This window comes from Lotus japonicus, chromosome 1 (genome assembly GCF_012489685.1).
Source record: "Lotus japonicus ecotype B-129 chromosome 1, LjGifu_v1.2".
Taxonomy (NCBI): domain Eukaryota; kingdom Viridiplantae; phylum Streptophyta; class Magnoliopsida; order Fabales; family Fabaceae; genus Lotus; species Lotus japonicus.
The window spans coordinates 104,147,081-104,174,658 of NC_080041.1; the positions used below are offsets into that span (position 1 = coordinate 104,147,081).

Genomic DNA, 27,578 nt, shown 5'->3' on the forward strand with positions numbered 1-27,578 from the left:
CGAAGAGCCCCTCTCTCATCTCCCATCTCCCTGAGGAGTTGATTCCACAAATTCTGCTGAGGTTACCGGTGAGATCTCTGGTTCGTTTCAAATCGGTATGCAAATCGTGGTTGTCTCTCATTTCCGATCCCAAATTAGGTAAATCTCACTATGATATATCTGCTTCACCCACTCGCCGATGTCTTACGAAAGGCAATGATTCTGAAGTTGAGTCCATAGATGTAGATGCATCACTTCGAGACAATTCTTGTGTAGTAAACCTCAAATTTCCGCTTCCACCACCCCGTGAGGAATATGTTTTTGGTCTTGACCCCCCTAGCGATGTTGAGTTTGTGGGTTCATGTAGAGGGTTTGTTCTTGTAGCATATCCACAGGGTGATGTCATTGTATGGAATCCATCAACCGGAGAGCAGAGAAGAATTGCAGACGACCTTGATGAGATGATTGCTATGTATCCAACTGGTTTTGGGTATGACAAATCAACGGATGACTACTTGCTCGTTCTTATGATGGTGATTCCTGAAGACTATTATCCACAGGATGTACCTGATCTTCCTACTACCATTCGCATTTTTTCCATGAAAAAAAATTCCTGGTTTAACCAGGAGGGTACTTATGCTCAATATGTGGATATGGATTGTGCTGATCTCAAAATTGCGGCCTTCTTGAACGATGCCCTGCACTGGTTGGTAACCTATTATGAAACCAAACTTCATGTAATTATTGCCTTTGATTTGGTACAAAGGAGTTTGTCTGAGATTTCTTTACCACAAGTTTTAGTCAGGGAATTAGAAAATAAATTGTATTATTTGAGGGTCATGGGAGAGTTTCTCAGCCTATGTTACCCGGGTGACACAGACTCAACAGCTGAGATTTGGATTATGAAAGACTATAAAGTGCAGTCCTCTTGGACAAAGTCATTTGTTTTTTCTATCTATAACATTCCCCGCAATGTCATTTATCCAATATGTTTCACCAAACATGGTGAATTGTTTTGTTCATATGGCTCTGGAAGATTAATGATAGTTAATGACAAAGGGTGGCAGCTACTTGATCAGAGCACAAAATGGTCCAAACCCCATATGATGTTTGGTGAGAGAAGAGAGAGTATACTACATTGTGGTTTGTATAGAGAGAGTTTACTATCTCTCCCTAATGACTTTGTGGAATCAAGTGAAGATGACCAGCGGACGATTTCCTAGGAGGAGACAAGTGAAGATGACCAATAGTATCTGACAATAAGAATAAGTGTATGTAATTCTTCAATCCTTTTCACCATTTTATTACTATTTACCATGCATAACAAAAAATGAAAGTCATATGTACAACATATGATACTACAAGACGATTCCTTAACCTATCTTCTTGCACACCCACCTTCTTAAGCGATTACATTTCTTCATAAATAAGTGTGAAACCTAAAATTGCAAGGAAATATGAGTTTGGTGGTAGACTTTTTTTTTATAAGCCAGAGTTTCATGTTTTCATAGAATAGCCAAAGACAATTTTGGTCTAAAATTATATAAGAAAAAACCAAGGTCTGGGGTGAAATAACACTTCTCAAACTAAGATCCTATAGAATTTATTATATGGCGACATTTAAAATAAGCTCTTCTTTTTCCTGCAGGCCTTGTAAGGTGCAAGAGTTCACACAATTATGCTTCATGTCTTGACTTGACTTCAAATGATGATATTGCAAGAAGAGATCTTAGCATTTGGAAGAGAATTTTATTTATACAATTTTAAATCATCTCGCTTCAGTAGTGTTTGGTTAGTCATGATTTCAGTAAGTTGGAGCCAAGGTAGGCTTCTGAACTTAATCATAGTTTAGAGTATAACTTGGGAAATCCTAGCAGGAGTTAGTACATGTTATTTAGCATATTTGTCTGTTTTCCCTTAATGTTGTTTTTGACTTGTTGTAGTTGAAATTTGTTTTTCTTAATCTCGTTTACTTTGTTATCAGGATCAATCTCTACTTATTTGTACTGTATTTAGGTACCTCATCTACAAAATTTATTCCAGACTTTTGTAAGATATTGTATTGTTACTTACTTTGACATGATATTATGGTGATACTGCTGATCTTAATCATCTTGAAACTGATCAAGTTATGATATGGATTAATCTCGCATCTTGTCATTTTCTAACCTCTTAATGATCCTGATATTCATAAGGTATCTGTCATATACAGTTTCACCAAATATGTTGAGATATTTTGATTGCTGTATGTAGGGCAGTGGTGTTGCAAATGTGCAAGGATTGAATAAATGTTAGCTTAATCATATCTGTGTGGAGGAAGATAAGGGGCAAGTGTATTTTGTGTTTGAGATTGATGGGTTGGTATTCATAGCTTGATCTCAATGACATGTGCTCTTAACAAGCTTTTATGCTTATTTTGATAGCACTCCCATTCAAGAGTAGAATAGAGATAAGGACATTTTAACGCAAGTTCACAAGTTTTTTAAGTCCCTGTTTGGTTTTCAGTTTGGAAATTTGTTTAAAGCATTGGAATTCGAGATCATGATTTCCAATGCACATTCATCCAACGAAATGCATTTGTTGAGTTGTGTGAATGTGCTTTCACATTCACCCAATGGAAATTCAAACAGAGCCTAAGTGTGTGTTTAGTTTTCAGTTCACAAGCGTTCCAAAATAGTTTCAATCGAAAAACACGAATTCCAATGTGAAAATGTGAAAGTAACTCCTAAGTTCCGTTGGATTGAAAGTGCTTTCAAGTTGAAGTAGAGTTTATTTAAAAAAATAAAAAAATAAGTGTGACCGTGTGAGTTGAAGTTTAACATTAGTTAAAATGGATAGGTTGAGTTTTCCGATGTATCGTAAAAGAATGGATACGTTGAAAATTATAAGTGATTAAACCCAATCCTTTTAAGATTTTGGGTAAACATGTGACATCACCTTGTTTGCTTCCTCGGCTCAAGGGCTCCTCTTGTCTCCTTATACTTTATACCTCTTACTTTTTTTTTTGGGTACTTACTATTGAGATTAATGTGGGTATTTACAATATTGAGATTAATTTTTATGCACTGATTAAATGTTTTACAGAGCTATTTAATCACATCCTTCCATTTCCTATTTTAAATATTATTAAATTCAAAATTAATTATAAACTAGCAAAATTGAGAAATGTAATTGAATGATTGTGTAAAACTTAATTACAGAAGAACCATTCTCTCTTCTCCAATCTCCCTGAAGAGTTGATTCCACAGATTCTACTGAGGTACTGATTTGGCAATTGAAGAGGTACTGATTCCACCGATATCGGCTTAGAAGAGTTACTGATTCTGAAATTGAGTCCATAGATATAGATGCACCACTTCACAATTATGAGTCTTCTCTAGTAAAACTCAGATTTCCGCTTCCATTTCCCAATAGTACTGGTACGAATACTCGTGACTACGAACCATATTTCTTGGGTTCTTGCAGAGGATTTACACTTGTAGCCTATGAATGTGGTAATACCATTATATGGAATCCATCAACTGGTTCCCAGAGACGAATTGAAGGACAAGATAACCTTGGTGAGGCCATGTTGGAATATCTAACTGGTTTTGGCTATGACACCTCAACTGATGACTACTTGCTAGTTCTTATAGGAATGATGCATTTTGACCGCGAAGATTGTATGTATCGTGATTATCCAAATATAATTGAATTTCTTTCATTGAGAACAAATTCCTCGACTGTAATAAGGTTACTAGTGTTCTGTATGTGAGTATTGATGAAGATTTAAGAGTTGGGTCCTACTTGAATGAGGCTCTGCATTGGTTGGTTATGTCTTATGATACAAAGCTTGAAGTGATTATTGCCTTTGATTTGGTACAGCATGGTTTGTCAGAGATTCCTTTGTCACATAATTTAGCCAGGAAATTGAAACATAAACCATATTATTTGAGGGTCTTGGGAGAATGTCTTAGTCTATGTTACCTGGGTAACATGGATTCAATGGCTGAGATTTGGATGATGAAAAAATATAAAGTGCGGTCTTCTTGGACTAAGGTATTTGCTTTTTCTACTTGTAACATTCCCAAAAATGTCTTTTTTCCAATATGTTTCACCAAACATGGTGAAATTTTTGGATCAAATGGCACTGGAAGGTTAATGATACTTAATGACAAAGGATGGCTGCTTGATCAGTGCTCTCTTTGGCCGGCACCTGATAGACTACAATTTATTCACGTAGATTGTGGTATGTATAGAGAGAGTTTACTATCACTCCCTAATGACTTTGAAGAAGCAAGTGAAGATGACCAACTGACGAATGCCTTGGAGGAAGCAAGTAAAGATGACCGATAGTAACTGACAATAAGAATTAGTGTATGTAATTCTTCAATCCTTTTCATCATTTTATTACTATTTATCATGCATAACAAAAAATGGAAGTTATATGTAGAAGATATGACACACGAAGATTATCTTGTACTTTCTCCTTCTTAAGAGATTTTATTTCTTTCTCCATAAGTGTGACACATGAAATTGCAAGGAAAAATGAGGTTTGGTGGTGGACTGAATTTACCAATTGATATGAAAAACATTTGATTTCGCTTGTGCTTAGAATATACAAAGGCAATTTTGGTGGAAAGTTATACAAGAAAAACAACTAAGGTCTGGGTGAAATAACAGTTCTCAAAGTAAGATCCTATAGAAATTATAATATGGTGACATTTAAAATAAACTCCTCTTTTCTTGCAGGTGATGAAGGGTGCAAGAATGCTCTAGACAGTTACACTTCATGTCTTGGCTTGCCTTTAATGATGATATCGCAAGAAGAGAGCTTACCATTTGGAAGAGAATTTTATTTATATAGTGTTAAATCATCTCGCTCCAATAGTGTTTGCTTATAGTCGTGATTTCTGTAAGTTGGGAGTCGATGCAGGCTTTTGAACTTAGTTATATTTTAATGTATGAGTTAGGTAATCCTAGCTGGAGTTAGTTTTAGCATCTTTATCTCTTTCCCTCTTAATGTTGTTATTGTAGTTGCAGTTTGTTTCTCTTATTATCGTTTAAATGGTTTTCAGGTTTGATCTCTTCTTATTTGTACTGTATTTTGGTACCTCTTCTACAGAAATGGTTCCTAACTTTTGTTAGATATTGTGTTGTTACTCATTTTGACTTGAAGTTATGGTAATCCTGACGATCTTAATCATCTTGATCATTCTAATGTTCATAAGTTATCTATCATATACAGTTTCGCCATATCTCTAGATATTTTGATTGTCGTAGGTATGGTAGTGCCAGTGATGGTGCAACCGTGCAAGAATTAACTAAATTTTAGTCTCATCATATCTGTGTGAACTGTGAAGGATGATAAGGGACATGTATATTGTGTGTATGAAATTGATGGAGTTGATATGATCTCAGTGACATGTGCTCAAAACAAGTTTTATGCTCATTTTGTTAGCGCTCCCACTCCAATGTGGAATAGAGGTAAGGACATTCTCATGTTCACAAGTCTTTCGAGACAGTGGGAACATTTTAATGACTAATTAGCTTCTGGAATTTTTCCCCTATACAAATAAAAAGTGTTGTCTATTTTGTATATGCTGAGGATGGTGTCATATGATGATGAATTTGATATTTTTCCTGCTTTTCAATTTTCTTGCATTTTTTGTATAGTTGCTGCAAATTTGAAGCTTCCAAGCATTTTTGTTATGGAAAATAAAGACCAGCTCTTGCAATTTTGAGTTTTGTGTTTTTTGGGGTTGATTTATATCTATTTTGTGTTTCGGTTGTCTATTATGTGTATGCTGAGGATGGTGTCTGCCCTGTGATTGATGATGCATGTGATATTTTCGCTGCATGTCAAATTGCTTGCATTTCTGGTATGAAAAAAGGGCAGCCCGGTGCACAAAGCTCCTGCATATTCATATTCGTTTATATCTAATTTGGAAATCCCTGTATAATTCAGAACCAAAAGAAGCTTTTGTGATTAGAATGAATTTTAAGGAAGGATAAATTGATCCAAATGTTCTTAGAAATAGAAATATTCATCTTGGCCAATGCCAAGTTTAAAGTTTCATATCCATGATCCCTTTGGTCACTAATGTTTACATCTCAAAGTCAAATCTCAACACATTGTCATTTATCTTACAAACGAAATTCACAACTTTGCATCTTCACCAGTTCATATAATTAAGCGAATATATGTCAATCCCAGTGTTTGGGCAGAAGCTCATCACTATTGCCTTTCAGAGCTTGTTTGGTCTACATCTGAAGTGAAACCAATGCATCAAATAGATTTGGCTAAGAATTTGCTTCTGAGTCGAAGTGAGACTTGGTACATATTTAGAAATTTTTCTACAATTGATTCCAAAGTCAAAATTAATTTTAGAGAGTAGCTAATGTGAGTAGCTTTTAAATGTCAATTGAATATGAGAAAAGCGAAGCTGATCATGTTATTATTCCTCAAATCCTTGCTTCCACATTGAAGCATAGGATATATATGGCAGATGCTTAAGAAATCAATCTCTTAATGTCATGCAAGCGTTGATCATACTACTGCATAAAACTAAACTGTTTAATCAATATTTTTATTTAAGCCTCAAGCATCCCATTTTCAAGTTCTATCTTCGTTAGGGATGACAACGGGTAGGATCGGGCACGGGTTTTATAATTACCAAACCCAAACCCAAATCCCAGAACCCAAATACAAACCCTCATGGGCGATAAAATGAAATCCATGCCCAAACCCATTGGGTTTTGGATTTACCCGAAACCCAAACCCAAACCCAATACTTTTATAGAAAGAAAAAAAAAATTTATTCATCATCCTCATCCATCGTCAAAGTGAGACGACAATAGTTAGTTTAGAGTTTACTTTCTCAGACATACAAAAGTATAATTAATCATCAAACACTAAGAACAAAGTTTATAAATATATATGTATGAGAGTTTTTTTTTTTTGCAATTTAATGTTTCGGGTATCTTTGGGTTCGGGTTCGGGCGGATGTGGGCACGGATTTAACTAATACCAAACCCAAACCCATAAACTGCTACAGTAACGGGCAAAACCCAAACCCAAACCCAAATCCAGTCAACTCGGGTTTTATCCGTCAAATCGGATCGAGTTCGGGCGGGTACCCATGGGTTTGGGCAAAATTGCCATCCCTAATCTTCGTTTCTAATGTTTCAACACTAATCAAATGTAATCCATTCACCTTACGTACCAACCCAATGATATTGAGATTTTTATTTTATTTTATACAATTCAGTTCAAAAATCTCCAACCCATTATATAATTTATATTTACTCATTTAGTGTTTATACTCTAACACATTTACAAATTTACTTTTAATCTTATTTATGTTGGATTACATGAATTATAGAATGTTTTGTTCTTTTAGAGATTTTGGATTATATGAAGTTTCTAATTTTTTTCCTCGAAAACACATTACTTGTTTTATCCGGAGCCTATTCCATATGCGAAAATGGATGGTTGTGATATCAATCCTATTGGGTACTTCTTGAACAAGGCCCTGCACTGGTTGGTTATTAATTCTGAAACCAATCTTCATGCAATCATTGCCTTTGATTTGGTAGAAAGGTGTTTGTTAGAGATTTTCTTTGTCACCAATTTTAGCCGGGAAATTACAACATAAATGATATTACTTGAAGGTCATTGGAAAATGTCTCAGCCTATGCTACATGGGTGTTGGGACTCCAAAGACTGAGGGCTTGTTTGATAACTGTTTTTAAAAATAAAATAAAAAAACAAAAAAACTTGTTTAGGTCCGTGTTTTTTAAATAATTGTTTTCAAAACAGTTCTCTTTTTTTTGTATTTTAAAACAAAAAAACAAGAACAATTCAAAGCTGTTTTTGTTTTTTCGTTCTGAAAACACCAGGGGAAGGAGAACAAGTTGGATTCATTAATGACAACTCTGTAATTATTTCAAACTTATCAATTCTATTTTTCTTTCACAAATCTGTAGGTTTTTCTACTTTGCCACTCAAATATATATATATATATATATATATATATATATATAATTTATCATATAGTCGTCGGACATATATGTAAATAATATGCTCAATTTTTTTTCTACAGTTATTAGTTTAGGCTTAGTTATAATTTTCTTTTACGTAGGTTACTTATAAATTATTATTTTTAAATCAAAGGAGTTAGAATTATATACTCATCCCAATATCATGTTGCATTTTTTTATTAAATTTCTCTTCAATTCGGGTGTGGTGAAGGACAAAGTTCTCCTTAAGAGTACGGCTCTTAGAAATTGAACTCTTAACTTAGAGATTAATATCTTTTTACTACTGCGACTGACACCATCAGATATCATTTCCTATTTATTTCCATTAAAATAAATTATTGAAAAGCATAACTATGAATACATCTATCTAAGGTTGTATTTTAAAAATATCCAAGTTTTCAATTTGTTTAAAAAAATTATAAAAAGGAATTAAAACATAATGAAGATTTAAAAAGAAATGTCCCCTAAGATAGCTCAAGTGGTACGAGTTGTGGGATCATGTGTTGGGTAGAGGGGGTTCAGGGATGGATTCCTGGTAGGTGCAATTTATCTTTCCGATGTACAAAAAAAAAATTAAAAAGAAATGAGAAAACATATTTTCAAAACAAATTTATCAAACAAGTTTTTTCATTTTCTCATCTCTAAATAAATAAATATTACCAAACGAGTTTTTTTTATTTTGTTCTGAAAATAGTTTTTTAAAATTGTTCTAAGAACAGTTTTTAAAAACATAAAATGCAAAACAAATTCAAACAGGCTCTGAGATTTGGATAATGAAAGTATATAAAGTGCAATCATCTTGGACTAAGTTATTTGTTTTTTCTACTTGTAACATTCCCCAAAACTTCTTTTCTCCATTATGTTTCACCAAACATGGTAAATTTTTTGGAACAAATGGCTTTGACATATTCATGATACTTAATGACAAAGGATGGTTGCTCGACCAATGCACAACTTTGCCCCATAACCTTAACAGTTTATTTTGGCTATCAGATTGCAGTATGTATAGAGAAAGTTTACTATCACTTCCTAATGAAAAAAATATTTTAGGGTAAACTCCGAGACTTCATTTGCCATATGTCAATTTCAATAATAATAGAAATCTAACAAGTGTTAGTAATGGACTAGTTCACTACTTTCACAAAAGAATTCAAAGAGCCATTAATTTTCAATACAAACAAAAAAATGGGACGAGACAAATTGCTCAAAAGTCTAGTGTAGTAGTCCCATAATCCCTATATGCATTTGATACATTTGATCTTTGATATTATCAGGAATAAGGATCCCCATCCACATTAAGGTAAAAGGAAAATGAAAAAGGATTATTTAGTAAATCAAACAATATTTCTGCTCATATAAAAATAAGTGTGCTTGCTCATAGTAACCTATGCATAAAGAGTGTATATAAAAGCATGCTTTAGAAACTCCATTTCCAACATACGGGAAAGGAGAATCAGTGTCCCAAAATGAAAATGTCTGAATATGGACTGGAGGAGGTTCCTTAATGAATCAATATACTAAATTGGATGTTCAGTGAATCATTTCTCTAAAGATGTAAAGAAAATATAGAGTATTTCTTATCAAAAAATGAATGCTAGAAAGATTATATTCAAGATAGGAATTTTTTTTTAAATAAAACATAATGTCTAAATACCCAAAAAGCAAAAATTGAATGAAGATATTCTTTAGGCTCTGAGCTGAAAAGAAAATATGATACTCAGTTCTAAATCAAAGTAGTATGAGTAAATAGAAGGAAATAAGCAACTTCCATACAATATTTTCTGCTCATTTGGTCATCTAAGATAAACTCTCTTACTTTAAGAAATTCATTAAGATATACAATAAATTCTTCATGACTTTTTTTTTTATAGGCAAATGTTAGTTGTTAGAAATGTTAGTAAATTAATCCCTCCTCCAGGTTCGAACCCGGGACCCTTCACCCTTTATCTCACCCTACCCTTATGTCCCTAACTCTTACCACTTGAGCTATCCTTCAGAGATAAATTCTTCATGACTTGCTTGCTAGTCTCAATACACTGATGGATCAAGAATGCTTGAATTATCACATATCACAAAAATAGTTGTAGAAGAATTAAATTGAAATCCACCATGTTCTGTTTCTTGTCTTAAATAATTGTGTCTTCACATATGCTTTTCAGTTAAATGTACCACAGAAGAAAAAGGGCATTGAGATTAGATGGTAGGATCAATAACTAGGCCAGGAAATAAAAGATGCTACGCAAACTCTAGAAAGCAATGAAAGTAAAATAACTTTCTCTCCCAGAAAGGTATACTTATGGAGCATAGCTGCAAAGTATACCAACAATAATCATGTAGAAAATGAATGCTACAATAAAGGAAGCTAATTTATTGCCTGCAATACTAGCTGATTCAATTAGTAATACAATCAATTACCATGCAATCAGTAACACACTAAAGTTAAAATGTAACTTACAATTATTATATATATATCTATCTAAACAAGAAAGCCATGCATGATGCACTACTGAAGTCATGTTTTTCATTAAGAAGTCTCAGTTCAGGCATTAAACTACACCCATAAGCACCATGTGCTCACAAAAAAATACCAATGGCCATTTTGCTCCAAAATCTCTTTAGAAATCAAACATTTATCAAATACAGCAAGGATTCTACACCACTTATCCAAAGGGGTTTAGCACAATGAAAGTTTTCCCTACTTTAGAAATTGAATTACAAAAAATACGAGCTACTGACAAAAACTGCAAAGTATGTCAGGAGCTATCATAGAAAACCTAATCAATTCGAAATCAAAGTGATGAAGCGGTTAAATCAATTACATGTGAGATCAATGAAGATCACAACTTGATTAGTTTCAACAATTTCACCCCATTGCTACATCACGATCTTTTAGCTCTCATATGGTTAAGATCAACAATATCTTCACAACTTCAACGCCAATGGATGCAAGAGCACAATAGCTTGCAGAAAAGACACCCTAAGTAAGTAACATGAAAACCGTGTAAAAGAGGGTAAGAGAAATAGAGTGTAAGCACAATAACATTACCTAGAGAAAACGATGCTAACTAACCGGCACTTACTACAAATAAAGTTTGATAAATCCTACTTCGAAGCATAATTAAATATGAAAGTATGCTTCAAACTTCAATTTTACTGGAATCCAAATCCTTACTTAAACATACACTAGTGCTGCATTCACACTAGATTGTTTAATATCAGATGATACATATGACATTCTCTAACACAATATCGTCATTTGAAGAAAAACCAGGAGTATGGCATCAAGGATAATATATACAATATTATAGCTACTTTGTGGCTTGTGAGAAACATGAGTTCATATGGCAAATAGCCTTTAATGTTTCTGAGTAGTCAAGGCATCAAACAATTTTTCAGTGAATTCAATCCAACACCAAATCTCATCTTTCCTTGCAATTCCAATTATCAGTTTTTAACAAATAGGAAATATTCTTAAGTTAGAAAGGGAGAGCACAACAATAGGTTTAAGGTATCATTTTCATGTATTAGGTATTATGCATATAGCTTTGAGTTTTTCATAATACAAGATGAACTAGAACAATGAAATAAAAAGGGTTGGAGAACATTGCTTACTAATTTTTCCTTGTTTCTAGGTACTGACAGTTGTCTTCATGTGCTTCCTCAAGGTCATGATAGTTCACTAGGGAGTGTTAGTAGGGTCTCCCTGTACATGCCAAAACATTTAGAAACAACTTCGTTCTCTTGTCCATATGTGTGATCCTCCAGTAGTTCTCCGTTATCATCAAATTTCTCAAATCTTTTACTACTATCTGATCCAAAAACACCACCACCTACAGTGAAGCATATTGGTATAAAGTCATACTCAGGCAGAACAAAAGATCTAGTCCAAGAAGACTGCACTCTATACTCTTTCATGACCCATATCTCAGTCATTTCATGGTCATCACCAACATCATTACAACACAAACCAAGACATCCTCCCAGTACCGTCAAATGATAATTTTCAAGTGTTGTCAATTCTTGTGCCAAATCAGGTGTCAGAGGAATCTCCGATAAACTCCTCTCAACCAAATCAAAGGCAATGATTACATGAAGCCCTATAGCCTTGGATTTGACCAACCAATGCAGGGACTGATTCAAGAACAAACCAGATGCTGACTGACGTCCGAGCTCCACATATTCAAGCTCTTCGCCATAAATGAAGGAGGGGACATTGGTTTTAAGAGACAAAACCTCAATCCGAGGCCGCGAAAATGTAGTCACTTTAGGTCCACCATATGTCATACAAACAATAAGGTCGTCATCTCCATGCTCAATTGCTTGAGGTTCATGTCTACCAAATCGTATCAAAACAAGAAAATAGTCATCGTTGGACTGATCATATCCAAAACCATACAGAAAACCAGACACAAAACAACCGACATAACGAGGAATTCCTTGGCGGACACGGGTTGATGATGGGTGATACCATGAGTCCCAGTCATCATAGCCATAGGTTGCTTGAATTTCTCTGTGGAAACCATTTGAAGGGTTCCACAAAATGAGATCACCTTCTGACCGACCCATCGTTTTTGTCAACAGAATAAAACCTCTGCAAGAACCTAAAGTTAGAAAAAATGGAGCATTGTAGGGTGGGAATTTGAGGTTTACCACAGCAGAATCGTCGCGAAGCGATGCTTCAAAATCCAATGATTGAATTTCAGAACCACCATTGATTCTTTTGAGAAGAAGACGGTGAGTGGGTGCAGCAGCTAGATCAAAATGTGATTTTGCGAATTGGGTGTTTGAAATCAGAGACAGCCACAACTTACACACCGATTTGAAGCGGAGGAGAGATCGAACAGGTAACCTCACCAGAATAAGTGGAATCAAATCCTCAGGGAGAGCGACGATGTTCTGGTTCTCTTTGTCGTTGATCCTCATCTTCTTGTTCTTATGATCAGAAGAAAGACCGGTCATTTCAGGAATCAACTCGATGAGGTTGGGTTTCTTCTTCTCCTTCTATGTTTCCTTCTTCTCCATGCTGATACAAAGCTTCAGTAGAGCAAAGAGAGAGGGAGTGAGAGGGTGTTCTAGAGGTCTCTGTTCTGTTGTCACTTCTCACAAATATATTATCATATATTTATAGGATAATCAGACATCGTAGAATAGGTTGGATAGTAGTAATCTTATCATATTGTAATATTTTGTTTGTTGCGTCATCATGATAAGATAATAATATCATATTCCTTATCTTAACATGTTTATCATCTGTAAAAGTTATCATGAGAAAAGAGTCAGATAAAAATTATCCAGACAATATGGAATATCAGTTTTTTTATTTATTTATTACCATAACTCAAAATTAATTTCAACCTTTATATTAGTAAACATAATTTTTTGATTTTAATAAAATTTTAATTTTATTACTCATCAATTACTAGTAGTTATTGTTAAGTTAAAATTATTTAGTTACTAATAAATTTAATTAAAAAATAACCTAATTTATAAATGGTGAAAATATTGTATTTACTCATATAAAATAATTAAATTTTCATTATGACTTACTACTACTTAGTTAATATTATTTTTCGTTATTTATATTATAGTAAAATTACACAAAATCATTCTTCACTAATAATAAAATATGCTACTCACATATATATATATATATATATATATGTAAATTTTAATCGTAAATATAGACGAATTTATATTATCATATGATATTATTTAAAATTATTTCTCTACTTATATAATTATAATTAGAAATATAATTAGGAATAATATCTTTTAATAATTTTTTAAAAATTTGATTAATTTTTATCAATGATCACTTACCCCTAATAAGTTAAAACTCATTGGTTACATATATAATAGTTTTAATTAAAATAGAGTCCCTTTGAAAAAAACTAAAATAGTCTAATTAATAATAATCAATTTAATTCTAATCACTCTAAGAAAAAATATTATGAAAATTAAATTTTAATAAATACTATGCATCTTTTATTTCAATGGAAAATTTGATTTGTTTTCATTGTTTGTACCATATCCTATCAATATATTGTCCACCTCAAACACATGATATAATAAGGGTTTATCCTGCTCTTATTATACTATGTTCTTATCCAATCATTTATCTTATTTTGCTCTTATCATATCCTGACCACAATATTTATATTTTATAATATATTTATTATTTTTTAATAGATAATTTTATCTATTTATTATTTATATTTATATAAAATTATTTTACATCATTTGGATAATGTTAAAGGGAGTGAGATGAAGTGTGAAGTTGAGTTTAATTTTGAGATTATTCCTGGGGTGGAGTGTTTATTTTACAAAAGAATGAAACTAAGTGTTATTCTCACATATCTTAAGGGGGTGAGTGTATTTTATTCTTTTTGTTAGGTTGCCGCTTTTCCAATTTTTTTATTTCTTATATCTTTGTCTACGAATATGTATTTTTTCTTTTACTTACGAGCAATTGGCCACCCACAAATGTGATATGTGTAAACATGGTCCTTAAACTTTAAAAATAATATACTTTTACTCCCAACGTTATCTTAAGTCAACACTTTTAGAGTCTCCTTAATTTTCCTTGGCCTATCCAGAAACTTTGGGCCCACCCAAAACCGACCGGCCCGCTACAAAAAAGGGCCATCTCGGTTCGGACGGGTCGGTTGGCGGGTTGGCTTATGGAAAAAATCTGTTTGATTTGGTTTGGTTCGGTTGAGTTCGGTTTAGGGTTTGAACCGATTGACCCAACCGAACCAACTATTAAATAAAAAAAACCTTACCACTTACCAATCGACCCAGCCCAATCCCATAAAAAAAAAACGTTCAGCCCAACCCTAGCCATATATATTCAGAAACTAACCTAACCCTAGCCACTACACCACCTCTCTCACTCTCTGATTCTCATTTCTCAGAAACCCTAGCTAGCCACTCTACGCCGCCGCCACCTCTCTCACTCTCTGATTCTCAGCCTCCAACTCCACTACCTCTCTGACTCTCAGTTGCCACTTCACTACCTCGCTCACTCAAGCCTCAGCCGCCACTCCACCACCTCTCTCACTCTCTGATTCTCAGAAACCCTAGCCACTCCACCACCTCTCTCACCCTCTGATTCTCAGCCACCCGCCACCTCCGCCACCTCCACCACTCCATCGCTTCATCCTCCACACTTCTCTCACCCGAAAGAGTTTGTTCATCTTCATTTTGCTCCAAAACGCCAATCATCGATTCTGATGTGAAATCGCAAGGATGAAATGAACAATCTCTTTCGCATGAGGAAAGGAATGGAAAGCTTGTTCTTGGTGTCTCTGGATCTAATCTGAACAATCTCTTTCTGCTCTGAAATTGAATGAAATTAGGGTAGTAAAGTGTGGGTAATTGTTTGCCAAAGATCTGGTAAGAAACCCGATAGAACCCGCCCGACCAACCCGAAACTGACCTAAACTAAAACTTCTCACAGTCGGTTGCAGGCCCAGTTTTGTGTGTGCGGTATAGGTCGGTTTGGGATTTTTGGGCCCGAACCCGACCGATGGACAGCCCTAAATTTCCATCCAAACACTAAAATTGTTTGCTGACGTGGATTTTTTTAAAATGAGTTGGCCACCAACTAGAAGAGAGAATGGTAATTAGGAAATAAAGTGATAATTATGGGGGAGAGAGAGAGAGAGAGAGAGAGAGAGAGAGAGAGAGAGTCATCCTCTTTCTCATGTTATTTTTATTTTACTTTTTTTTAGCCACATCTTCTCCTCTTCTTCATTTTCACACCCACGACCACAACCACCACCCTCTTCCACCATCTTCTCATTTCTTCCTCCACCCCCCTCATCTCTTTCCCCCCATCCGCACCCCTCTCTCCCCAAACATCTCCTCTTTTTCCTCACCTCCATTCCAAATTTAAGAAATCAGAATATAGATGTGAAAATGCATTTGGGGGTCAAATTTCAAGCTTGAAATCACCACTCCAGAACATCTAAAGGAAGTTCTTCAAGGCGAGACATGAACAAAATAATCACACGAAACACCTCCACCAAAAATGACTATTTATCATGCATAGTGAAAAATGAGAAGTCATATGTACAACACATGATACAAGAACATGATTCCTTATTCTATCATGTCCGATTCGGTTACCAAATGCGATCTAAGAAACAAGTTGTTTTGGCCGGCAAAAAATGCCAAAATGTTTAAAAGTATTTCAACTGGTATGAAGTTCTTGCAACTAAATGAGTATTATAAAGGAAGATAAATAATTCAATTAAGGAACATCAAGTCTCAACTAAGGTCGATCTACCGCATGAAGATACACTTATACACGGTTGCCCAAGGCCCACAATCAACCATGTTCTCAGAAACCCTTTCACAGGGTTTCCAAATTAAATGACTTGCAAATACGGTTGTGACAATTTCTAGCATATAAATACAAGTGTAAACATTCATTTACACACATTGCTCATTATATTATGAGTTCTTCTCATACTCTTTTTTATCTTTCACTGACTTTAATGCCAGAGTGTCTTTTGTAAGTACATCCAAACTCAATGATTCTTTTGCTCAACGTAACTCTATTCTGCAAGCTAGGTCAATCAAAGTTATGTACCACCGTCGGAAGCAGGGAAATCCGTACTGTCTGATTCTTGGAAGAACTTAAACAAAAAATTCATATAATTAAGAATATACAACAATAAATAATAACTAATATAATATCATTATTAATACTAATGTAACTCCATTAAATATATTAACTTTTATTATAATTATAATTATTATACAAAACCGATAAAATGAGGAGAGAATAAAAAATATACATTTCCCTGTGTCCGCGCAGTGAATAGTTAGAGATGAAAATCAGAAAAACACAACGAAACATTCATGGTTCTAGGTACAAGGAGGGTAACACACATTGAAGGAAGCATTCCAGGTTTGACATCGACTAGGAGATTGTCGTCGACCAGTGATTGAAGATATATAGCTGAGAGATGAACGAGCAGCGACAAAGGAGCACGAAGAGCCCCTCTCTCATCTCCCATCTCCCTGAGGAGTTGATTCCACAAATTCTGCTGAGGTTACCGGTGAGATCTCTGGTTCGTTTCAAATCGGTATGCAAATCGTGGTTGTCTCTCATTTCCGATCCCAAATTAGGTAAATCTCACTATGATATATCTGCTTCACCCACTCGCCGATGTCTTACGAAAGGCAATGATTCTGAAGTTGAGTCCATAGATGTAGATGCATCACTTCGAGACAATTCCTGTGTAGTAAACCTCAAATTTCCGCTTCCACCACCCCGTGAGGAATATGTTTTTGGTCTTGACCCCCCTAGCGATGTTGAGTTTGTGGGTTCATGTAGAGGGTTTGTTCTTGTAGCATATCCACAGGGTGATGTCATTGTATGGAATCCATCAACCGGAGAGCAGAGAAGAATTGCAGACGACCTTGATGAGATGATGAGATGATTGCTATGTATCCAACTGGTTTTGGGTATGACAAATCAACGGATGACTACTTGCTCGTTCTTATGATGGTGATTCCTGAAGACTATTATCCACAGGATGTACCTGATTTTCCTACTACCATTCGCATTTTTTCCATGAAAAAAAATTCCTGGTTTAACCAGGAGGGTACTTATGCTCAATATGTGGATATGGGTTGTGCTGATCTCAAAATTGCGGCCTTCTTGAACGATGCCCTGCACTTGGTAGTTACCTATTATGAAACCAAACTTCATGTAATTATTGCCTTTGATTTGGTACAGAGGAGTTTGTCTGAGATTTCTTTACCACAAGTTTTAGTCAGGGAATTAGAAAATAAATTGTATTATTTGAGGGTCATGGGAGAGTTTCTCAGCCTATGTTACCCGGGTGACACAGACTCAACAACTGAGATTTGGATTATGAAAGACTATAAAGTGCAGTCCTCTTGGACAAAGTCATTTGTTTTTTCTACCTATAGCATTCCCCGCAATGTCATTTATCCAATATGTTTCACCAAACATGGTGAATTGTTTTGTTCATATGGCTCTGGAAGATTAATGATAGTTAATGACAAAGGGTGGCAGCTACTTGATCAGAGCACAAAATGGTCCAAACCCCATATGATGTTTGGTGAGAGAAGAGAGAGAGTATACTACATTGTGGATTGTATAGAGAGAGTTTACTATCTCTCCCTAATGACTTTGTGGAATCAAGTGAAGATGACCAGCGGACGATTTCCTAGGAGGAGACAAGTGAAGATGACCAATAGTATCTGACAATAAGAATAAGTGTATGTAATTCTTCAATCCTTTTCACCATTTTATTACTATTTACCATGCATAACAAAAAATGAAAGTCATATGTACAACATATGATACTACAAGACGATTCCTTAACCTATCTTCTTGCACACCCACCTTCTTAAGTGATTACATTTCTTCATAAATAAGTGTGAAACCTAAAATTGCAAGGAAATATGAGTTTGGTGGTAGACTTTTTTTTATAAGCCAGAGTTTCATGTTTGCATAGAATAGCCAAAGACAATTTTGGTCTAAAATTATATAAGAAAAAACCAAGGTCTGGGGTGAAATAACACTTCTCAAACTAAGATCCTATAGAATTTATTATATGGCGACATTTAAAATAAGCTCTTCTTTTTCCTGCAGGCCTTGTAAGGTGCAAGAGTTCACACAATTATGCTTCATGTCTTGACTTGACTTCAAATGATGATATTGCAAGAAGAGATCTTAGCATTTGGAAGAGAATTTTATTTATACAATTTTAAATCATCTCGCTTCAGTAGTGTTGGGTTAGTCGTGATTTCAGTAAGTTGGAGCCAAGGTAGGCTGTAAGATCAAGTTTTGATCTAGTAGTACAACTCTATGTTTTGATGATTACAAGTTAACCTTTTGATATGAACAATTGTGGTACTCTAACGTGTTTTTCTGAGTGTGCTATTAACAGGCTCTGACCTCTATTCTATCTCACACAAATCAGAAGCACTGTGCTTAAAGAGTGTCCCAAGCAACGCTTTCGCATTGACCATGTTCAATATGAACAGTGGAAAAAGCTTCAGAAGTTCTGAAGCTACACAAACTCTGATGTGGACTCAGTCACTAGAAGTTCTGAAGATCCAAAAAGTCTGATAACCAAGAAACACTGAAGGCTCAGATATTCTGATGGCGTAGAAGACTCTGAAGATCCAGAAGCTGAATAGTGGAAACTCTGATGTCCAGAAGCAAGATACTCTGAAGACCATGTACTTCCCTCTGAGTTCAGAATCAGAAGAAACAATGGTCAGAGGATCTGGGCTTTCCCTCTGACTCTGATCAACCGGCTTCACAAGTTCCAACATGAAGCTTTCCCCTGATCAGAAGTCTCCTAGGTTTAAAGGTCAAGTCGCTATCCAAGTACAAAAGCAACTGTACCTTCCTGACGACCTACCTAACAGTCTCAGACACAGCAGAAGCTGGATTTTCCAGAACTGCCCTCCAACGGTAGCATTTCCCATGCAACGCTCAACCCTAATCCTTGGAGTATATAAAGAGGCTGAAGACTGAAAGAAGCGGCTAGAAGCATTCACATACGCGCAAGACAAATTCAAATTCTTCTAAGCTTTCTTTCATCTGAAATTCATTGAGTTTACTATTAGCTTTTTAGAAGCAAATCTCTTGTAAACAATTCTTTGATAAACAGTTTTGTTTAGTTCCTTTAGGAGATCAAGGTTGATCGGATCCTAGAGAAGACTAAGAGAGTGAATCTTAGTGTGAGCTAAGTCAGTGTAATTGTTAGTCACTTGTAGGTTTCAAGTGCAGTTGTAACTCTTACCTGATTAGTGGATTGCCTTCATTCTAAGAAGGAAGAAATCACCTTAACGGGTGGACTGGAGTAGCTTGAGTGATTTATCAAGTGAACCAGGATAAAATCCTTGTGTGCTTTTCTATCTCTTATCTTTAGCACTTAAGTTCTCGAAAGATTTGTCAAAATCTTTAAGGTGGAAGCTTTATCTTGAAAACGTTATTCAAACCCCCCCTTTCTACCGTTTTTCATACCTTCATAGGCTTCTGAACTTAATCATAGTTTAGAGTATAACTTGGGAAATCCTAGCAGGAGTTAGTACATGTTATTTAGCATATTTGTCTGTTTTCCCTTAATGTTGTTTTTGACTTGTTGTAGTTGAAATTTGTTTTTCTTAATCTCGTTTACTTTGTTATCAGGATCAATCTCTACTTATTTGTACTGTATTTAGGTACCTCATCTACAAAATTTATTCCAGACTTTTGTAAGATATTGTGTTGTTACTTACTTTGACATGATATTATGGTGATACTGCTGATCTTAATCATCTTGAAACCGATCAATTTATGATATGGATTAATCTCGCATCTTGTCATTTTCTAACCTCTTAATGATCCTGATATTCATAAGGTATCTGTCATATACAGTTTCACCAAATATGTTGAGATATTTTGATTGCTGTATGTAGGGTAGTGGTGTTGCAAATGTGCAAGGATTGAATAAATGTTAGCTTAATCATATCTGTGTGGAGGAAGATAAGGGGCAAGTGTATTTTGTGTATGAGATTGATGGGTTGGTATTCACAGTGGCGGTACTAGGTTAGGACAGGGGAGGGCAATGGCCCCCCAATTCCTAGAAAAATCTTATAGATTATAAAGAGTAATAGGGTATTTTATTTCTCTTATATTGTTATATATATATAACAGTGAACACAATATTTAACATGAAGTATTGTCCCAGCGGCTGAGGCCTTCATTTTTTATCTCCATAGCAAGGGTTCGATTCCCATATCAACCAGTTTTTACAAAATAATACTTATATTTTAAGTTTTAACCAATGCCCTGTCTTCACTCTTCAACTCTCTCTCTTTCTCCATTGGAAAATATGTTAAAGCATTATCCATCTACAGAAACCAATTCCCTTAACAATAATCCTAAAATGAGAAAAGAAAGGTCGACAGTTGCAATAAATAGAAAAAAAGGTAAAATTGGAGAAACATTAAAATTGATACAGTGCATGTTGGAATGTCACACATATGCCCACAATAGCACCGCCTGCCCCACAATGCCACATTTAAAATTTGTTTGAGGCTTCATTTCCAATGAGTATGTGTATTAAGTAATAAATGCTGGGAACTTTCAAAAAAAAAATGCTGAAAATAAAAAAAGACTCGTCGGTTCAACCAAGATTGGCCGAGTCTCCGGTTCAACCATAAAAACCGGCCGAGTTGACCGGTTCACACCGAGCAGCTTGCATGGCCGATCCGATGCTCGGCTCGAACCGGTCTAGGGTCCGATTCCCGGTTCAACCGGTCGAGATTAATTTATATGCCCTTTGACATTGTAATTAAGTTTTACACAATCATTCAATCACATCTCTCAATTTTGCTAGTTTATAATTAATTTTGAATTTAATAATATTTAAAATAGGAAATGGAAGGATGTGATTAAATAACTCTGTAAAACATTTAATCAGTGCATAAAAATTAATCTCAATATTGTAAATACCCACATTAATCTCAATAGTAAGTACCTAAAAAAAAAAGTAAGAGGTATAAAGTATAAGGAGACAAGAGGAGCCCTTGAGCCGAGGAAGCAAACAAGGTGATGTCACATGTTTACCCAAAATCTTAAAAGGATTGGGTTTAATCACTTATAATTTTCAACGTATCCATTCTTTTACGATACATCGGAAAACTCAACCTATCCATTTTTAACTAATGTTAAACTTCAACTCACACGGTCACACTTATTTTTTTATTTTTATAAATAAACTCTACTTCAACTTGAAAGCACTTCCAATCCAACGGAACCTAGGAGTTACTTTCACATTTTCACATTGGAATTCGTGTTTTTCGATTGAAACTATTTTGGAACGCTTGTAAACTGAAAACTAAACACACACTTAGGCTCTATTTGAATTTCCATTGGGTGAATGTGAAAGCACATTCACACAACTCAACAAATGCATTTCGTTGGATGAATGTGCATTGGAAATCATGATCTCGAATTCCAATGCTTCAAACAAATTTCCAAACTGAAAACCAAACATGGACTTAAAAGACTTGTGAACCTGAGTTAAAATGTCCTTATCTCTATTCTACTCTTGAATGGGAGTGCTATCAAAATAAGCATAAAAGCTTGTTAAGAGCACATGTCATTGAGATCAAGCTAAATACGGCGGAACTAAAAAAATTAATATGGAGGGGCCAAAATAAAATTTTAAACATAAATGAAAGTATTTAATTTTTTTTGGTACATCTTAACAATAGACACACATATACACAAAAATAATTATTAAATTAATACACGAGAGAACCTAATATGCACCATTTTTAGGTGGTGTAATTTTACACCACCTACTTTGACTGGGTATAGCAGGTCAACACATTATATTTTTTAAGAAAAAACATCATTAAAAATTTGTCATATATTAAATATCTTTAAAAAAAAGATGTGTTGACCTATTATAGTAGGTTAAAAAAAGTGGTCTAAAATTAGACCACTTTAAAAGTGGTCCACATTAGGGGTCACCTTATTACTGATGAAAAAAATTTAGAAAAAGGGCCTAGCTTGGATTTGAATACACTCTCTCAAGGTTAAATGTTATGGTCCTTACCACTAGGCTAGGCACTGTTTTGTTATCATGAATACATTTCATTCTTTATATATATAAAGAGAAATAATAAATTATTTGACAAGTACCATAAATAATACTAATAAGCAAGAGTAATGTTACTTACACACCTCTCTTTTGAGGTGGAAGAGGTGGAATGATGATAGAGATAGGAAGAAAAGAAAAGGTAAGATAGAGAAAGTATGAGATGTAATAGATGGTAAGAGGAGAGAGATAGAAACAAAAAGAGGTGGAAATGAAGTGTTTTAAAAATGAGGTGTGTATATATCATTACTGAATAAGCAACGAACAACTAATACTTCTAGCTATATATATATATATATAATAATAACTTTTATATATTATATTTAATAGTAAATTATTTGTGTGTTTTTATTATGAAGTTATTAATTAATATAAGTTAGTATTATTAATTCATATAATTTCTTTAATATAGAATGAGTTAAGTATTGTAAAGTTTTCTTATCCTTTCTTTGAGGACAAATTAAAGAATATGAATACTAAGCTTTGGTTGTAAAAAATTGACAAATTGATAATCTTTTTAGTTAGCCTGAAGTGGAAATATCATTTATTAGCTGATGGCGTAGCATTAGCAAAACCTTAATTATTGAATTATGTTTTAAACTTGTTTATATGCTAATTCAAATTTTCACTACACCACTTTGCTTCTTGTTAGGAATAATGCATATTATTTTATATATATGATATACTAAGGTTATATTTTAAATTATTATAATTTTTTAATATAAACTGAGTCAAACAATCGAACCAATAACTCAGTGGTTGAACCATTGACTCATTGACCCAGTGCCTCGACCGAGTCGATCACCGGTCCGAGTCTGATAACACTGTGTCAAAGTGCATAAAAATTCCTGGTTTAACCAGGAGGGTACTTATGCTCAATATGTGGATATGGGTTGTGCTGATCTCAAAATTGCGGCCTTCTTGAACGATGCCCTGCACTGGTTGGTAACCTATTATGAAACCAAACTTCATGTAATTATTGCCTTTGATTTGGTACAAAGGAGTCTGTCTGAGATTTCTTTACCACAAGTTTTAGTCAGGGAATTAGAAAATAAATTGTATTATTTGAGGGTCATGGGAGAGTTTCTCAGCCTATGTTACCCGGGTGACACAGACTCAACAACTGAGATTTGGATTATGAAAGACTATAAAGTGCAGTCCTCTTGGACAAAGTCATTTGTTTTTTCTACCTATAACATTCCCCGCAATGTCATTTATCCAATATGTTTCACCAAACATGGTGAATTGTTTTGTTCATATGGCTCTGGAAGATTAATGATAGTTAATGACAAAGGGTGGCAGCTACTTGATCAGAGCACAAAATGGTCCAAACCCCATATGATGTTTGGTGAGAGAAGAAAGAGTATACTACATTGTGGTTTGTATAGAGAGAGTTTACTATCTCTCCCTAATGACTTTGTGGAATCAAGTGAAGATGACCAGCGGACGATTTCCTAGGAGGAGACAAGTGAAGATGACCAATAGTATCTGACAATAAGAATAAGTGTATGTAATTCTTCAATCCTTTTCACCATTTTATTACTATTTACCATGCATAACAAAAAATGAAAGTCATATGTACAACATATGATACTACAAGACGATTCCTTAACCTATCTTCTTGCACACCCACCTTCTTAAGCGATTACATTTCTTCATAAATAAGTGTGAAACCTAAAATTGCAAGGAAATATGAGTTTGGTGGTAGACTTTTTTTTTATAAGCCAGAGTTTCATGTTTGCATAGAATAGCCAAAGACAATTTTGGTCTAAAATTATATAAGAAAAAACCAAGGTCTGGGGTGAAATAACACTTCTCAAACTAAGATCCTATAGAATTTATTATATGGCGACATTTAAAATAAGCTCTTCTTTTTCCTGCAGGCCTTGTAAGGTGCAAGAGTTCATACAATTATGCTTCATGTCTTGACTTGACTTCAAATGATGATATTGCAAGAAGAGATCTTAGCATTTGGAAGAGAATTTTATTTATACAATTTTAAATCATCTCGCTTCAGTAGTGTTGGGTTAGTCGTGATTTCAGTAAGTTGGAGCCAAGGTAGGCTTCTGAACTTAATCATAGTTTAGAGTATAACTTGGGAAATCCTAGCAGGAGTTAGTACATGTTATTTAGCATATTTGTCTGTTTTCCCTTAATGTTGTTTTTGACTTGTTGTAGTTGAAATTTGTTTTTCTTAATCTCGTTTACTTTGTTATCAGGATCAATCTCTACTTATTTGTACTGTATTTAGGTACCTCATCTACAAAATTTATTCCAGACTTTTGTAAGATATTGTGTTGTTACTTACTTTGACATGATATTATGGTGATACTGCTGATCTTAATCATCTTGAAACCGATCAAGTTATGATATGGATTAATCTCGCATCTTGTCATTTTCTAACCTCTTAATGATCCTGATATTCATAAGGTATCTGTCATATACAGTTTCACCAAATATGTTGAGATATTTTGATTGCTGTATGTAGGGCAGTGGTGTTGCAAATGTGCAAGGATTGAATAAATGTTAGCTTAATCATATCTGTGTGGAGGAAGATAAGGGGCAAGTGTATTTTGTGTATGAGATTGATGGGTTGGTATTCATAGCTTGATCTCAATGACATGTGCTCTTAACAAGCTTTTATGCTTATTTTGATAGCACTCTCATTCAAGAGTAGAATAGAGATAAGGACATTTTAACGCAGGTTCACAAGTCTTTAAAGTCCCTGTTTGGTTTTCAGTTTGGAAATTTATTTGAAGCATTGAAATTTGAGATCATGATTTCCAATGCACATTCATCCAACGAAATGCATTTGTTGAGTTGTGTGAATGTGCTTTCACATTCACCCAATGGAAATTCAAACAGAGCCTAAGTGTGTGTTTAGTTTTCAGTTCACAAGCGTTCCAAAATAGTTTCAATCGAAAAACACGAATTCCAATGTGAAAATGTGAAAGTAACTCCTAGGTTCCGTTGGATTGAAAGTGCTTTCAAGTTGAAGTAGAGTTTATTTAAAAAAATAAAAAAATAAGTGTGACCGTGTGAGTTGAAGTTTAACATTAGTTAAAAATGGATAGGTTGAGTTTTCCGATGTATCGTAAAAGAATGGATACGTTGAAAATTATAAGTGATTAAACCCAATCCTTTTAAGATTTTGGGTAAACATGTGACATCACCTTGTTTGCTTCCTCGGCTCAAGGGCTCCTCTTGTCTCCTTATACTTTATACCTCTTACTTTTTTTTTTGGGTACTTACTATTGAGATTAATGTGGGTATTTACAATATTGAGATTAATTTTTATGCACTGATTAAATGTTTTACAGAGCTATTTAATCACATCCTTCCATTTCCTATTTTAAATATTATTAAATTCAAAATTAATTATAAACTAACAAAATTGAGAGATGTGATTGAATGATTGTGTAAAACTTAATTACAGAAGAACCCTTCTCTCTTCTCCAATCTCCCTGAAGAGTTGATTCCACAGATTCTACTGAGGTACTGATTTGGCAATTGAAGAGGTACTGATTCCACCGATATCGGCTTAGAAGAGTTACTGATTCTGAAATTGAGTCCATAGATATAGATGCACCACTTCACAATTATGAGTCTTCTCTAGTAAAACTCAGATTTCCGCTTCCATTTCCCAATAGTACTGGTACGAATACTCGTGACTACGAACCATATTTCTTGGGTTCTTGCAGAGGATTTACACTTGTAGCCTATGAATGTGGTAATACCATTATATGGAATCCATCAACTGGTTCCCAGAGACGAATTGAAGGACAAGATAACCTTGGTGAGGCCATGTTGGAATATCTAACTGGTTTTGGCTATGACACCTCAACTGATGACTACTTGCTAGTTCTTATAGGAATGATGCATTTTGACCGCGAAGATTGTATGTATCGTGATTATCCAAATATAATTGAATTTCTTTCATTGAGAACAAATTCCTCGACTGTAATAAGGTTACTAGTGTTCTGTATGTGAGTATTGATGAAGATTTAAGAGTTGGGTCCTACTTGAATGAGGCTCTGCATTGGTTGGTTATGTCTTATGATACAAAGCTTGAAGTGATTATTGCCTTTGATTTGGTACAGCATGGTTTGTCAGAGATTCCTTTGTCACATAATTTAGCCAGGAAATTGAAACATAAACCATATTATTTGAGGGTCTTGGGAGAATGTCTTAGCCTATGTTACCTGGGTAACATGGATTCAATGGCTGAGATTTGGATGATGAAAAAATATAAAGTGCGGTCTTCTTGGACTAAGGTATTTGCTTTTTCTACTTGTAACATTCCCAAAAATGTCTTTTTTCCAATATGTTTCACCAAACATGGTGAAATTTTTGGATCAAATGGCACTGGAAGGTTAATGATACTTAATGACAAAGGATGGCTGCTTGATCAGTGCTCTCTTTGGCCGGCACCTGATAGACTACAATTTATTCACGTAGATTGTGGTATGTATAGAGAGAGTTTACTATCACTCCCTAATGACTTTGAAGAAGCAAGTGAAGATGACCAACTGACGAATGCCTTGGAGGAAGCAAGTAAAGATGACCGATAGTAACTGACAATAAGAATTAGTGTATGTAATTCTTCAATCCTTTTCATCATTTTATTACTATTTATCATGCATAACAAAAAATGGAAGTTATATGTAGAAGATATGACACACGAAGATTATCTTGTACTTTCTCCTTCTTAAGAGATTTTATTTCTTTCTCCATAAGTGTGACACATGAAATTGCAAGGAAAAATGAGGTTTGGTGGTGGACTGAATTTACCAATTGATATGAAAAACATTTGATTTCGCTTGTGCTTAGAATATACAAAGGCAATTTTGGTGGAAAGTTATACAAGAAAAACAACTAAGGTCTGGGTGAAATAACAGTTCTCAAAGTAAGATCCTATAGAAATTATAA

At 34.5% G+C, this 27,578-nt stretch overlaps 3 protein-coding genes across 3 annotated transcripts; 2 read left to right on the top strand and 1 right to left on the bottom strand.

Moving 5' to 3' along the window:
• Window positions 1-11,667: 11,667 nt before the first annotated feature.
• On the bottom strand, window positions 11,668-12,960 carry LOC130716558 (F-box/kelch-repeat protein At3g23880-like). Its single transcript, XM_057566525.1, has one exon. It carries the CDS (start codon window positions 12,958-12,960, stop codon window positions 11,668-11,670), a length of 1,293 nt encoding a protein of 430 aa, XP_057422508.1.
• Window positions 12,961-16,976: 4,016 nt separating this feature from the next.
• Window positions 16,977-17,453, top strand: LOC130716568 (putative F-box protein At3g17500). The gene has a single exon (XM_057566537.1). The coding sequence runs from the start codon at window positions 16,977-16,979 to the stop codon at window positions 17,451-17,453; it is 477 nt and encodes a 158-aa protein (XP_057422520.1).
• A 5-nt stretch (window positions 17,454-17,458) lies between these two features.
• Window positions 17,459-27,220, top strand: LOC130716578 (F-box/kelch-repeat protein At3g06240-like). The gene is made up of 4 exons (XM_057566548.1): window positions 17,459-17,695; window positions 26,086-26,144; window positions 26,351-26,547; window positions 26,652-27,220. Exons 1-4 carry the CDS (start codon window positions 17,459-17,461, stop codon window positions 27,218-27,220), a joined length of 1,062 nt encoding a protein of 353 aa, XP_057422531.1.
• Window positions 27,221-27,578: the final 358 nt, after the last annotated feature.

What these genes read in the sequence shown, in the direction of transcription:
- LOC130716558 (XM_057566525.1), bottom strand. Translation starts at nt 12,960, where the DNA reads ATGACCGGTCTTTCTTCTGATCATAAGAACAAGAAGATGAGGATCAAC.
- LOC130716568 (XM_057566537.1), top strand. Translation starts at nt 16,977, where the DNA reads ATGAACGAGCAGCGACAAAGGAGCACGAAGAGCCCCTCTCTCATCTCC.
- LOC130716578 (XM_057566548.1), top strand. Translation starts at nt 17,459, where the DNA reads ATGTATCCAACTGGTTTTGGGTATGACAAATCAACGGATGACTACTTG. An exon ending in ATTCCACAGATTCTACTGAG is followed by an intron (nt 26,145 to 26,350) that starts GTACTGATTTGG and finishes GGGTTCTTGCAG; the next exon opens with AGGATTTACACTTGTAGCCT. An exon ending in GCATTTTGACCGCGAAGATT is followed by an intron (nt 26,548 to 26,651) that starts GTATGTATCGTG and finishes GTATTGATGAAG; the next exon opens with ATTTAAGAGTTGGGTCCTAC.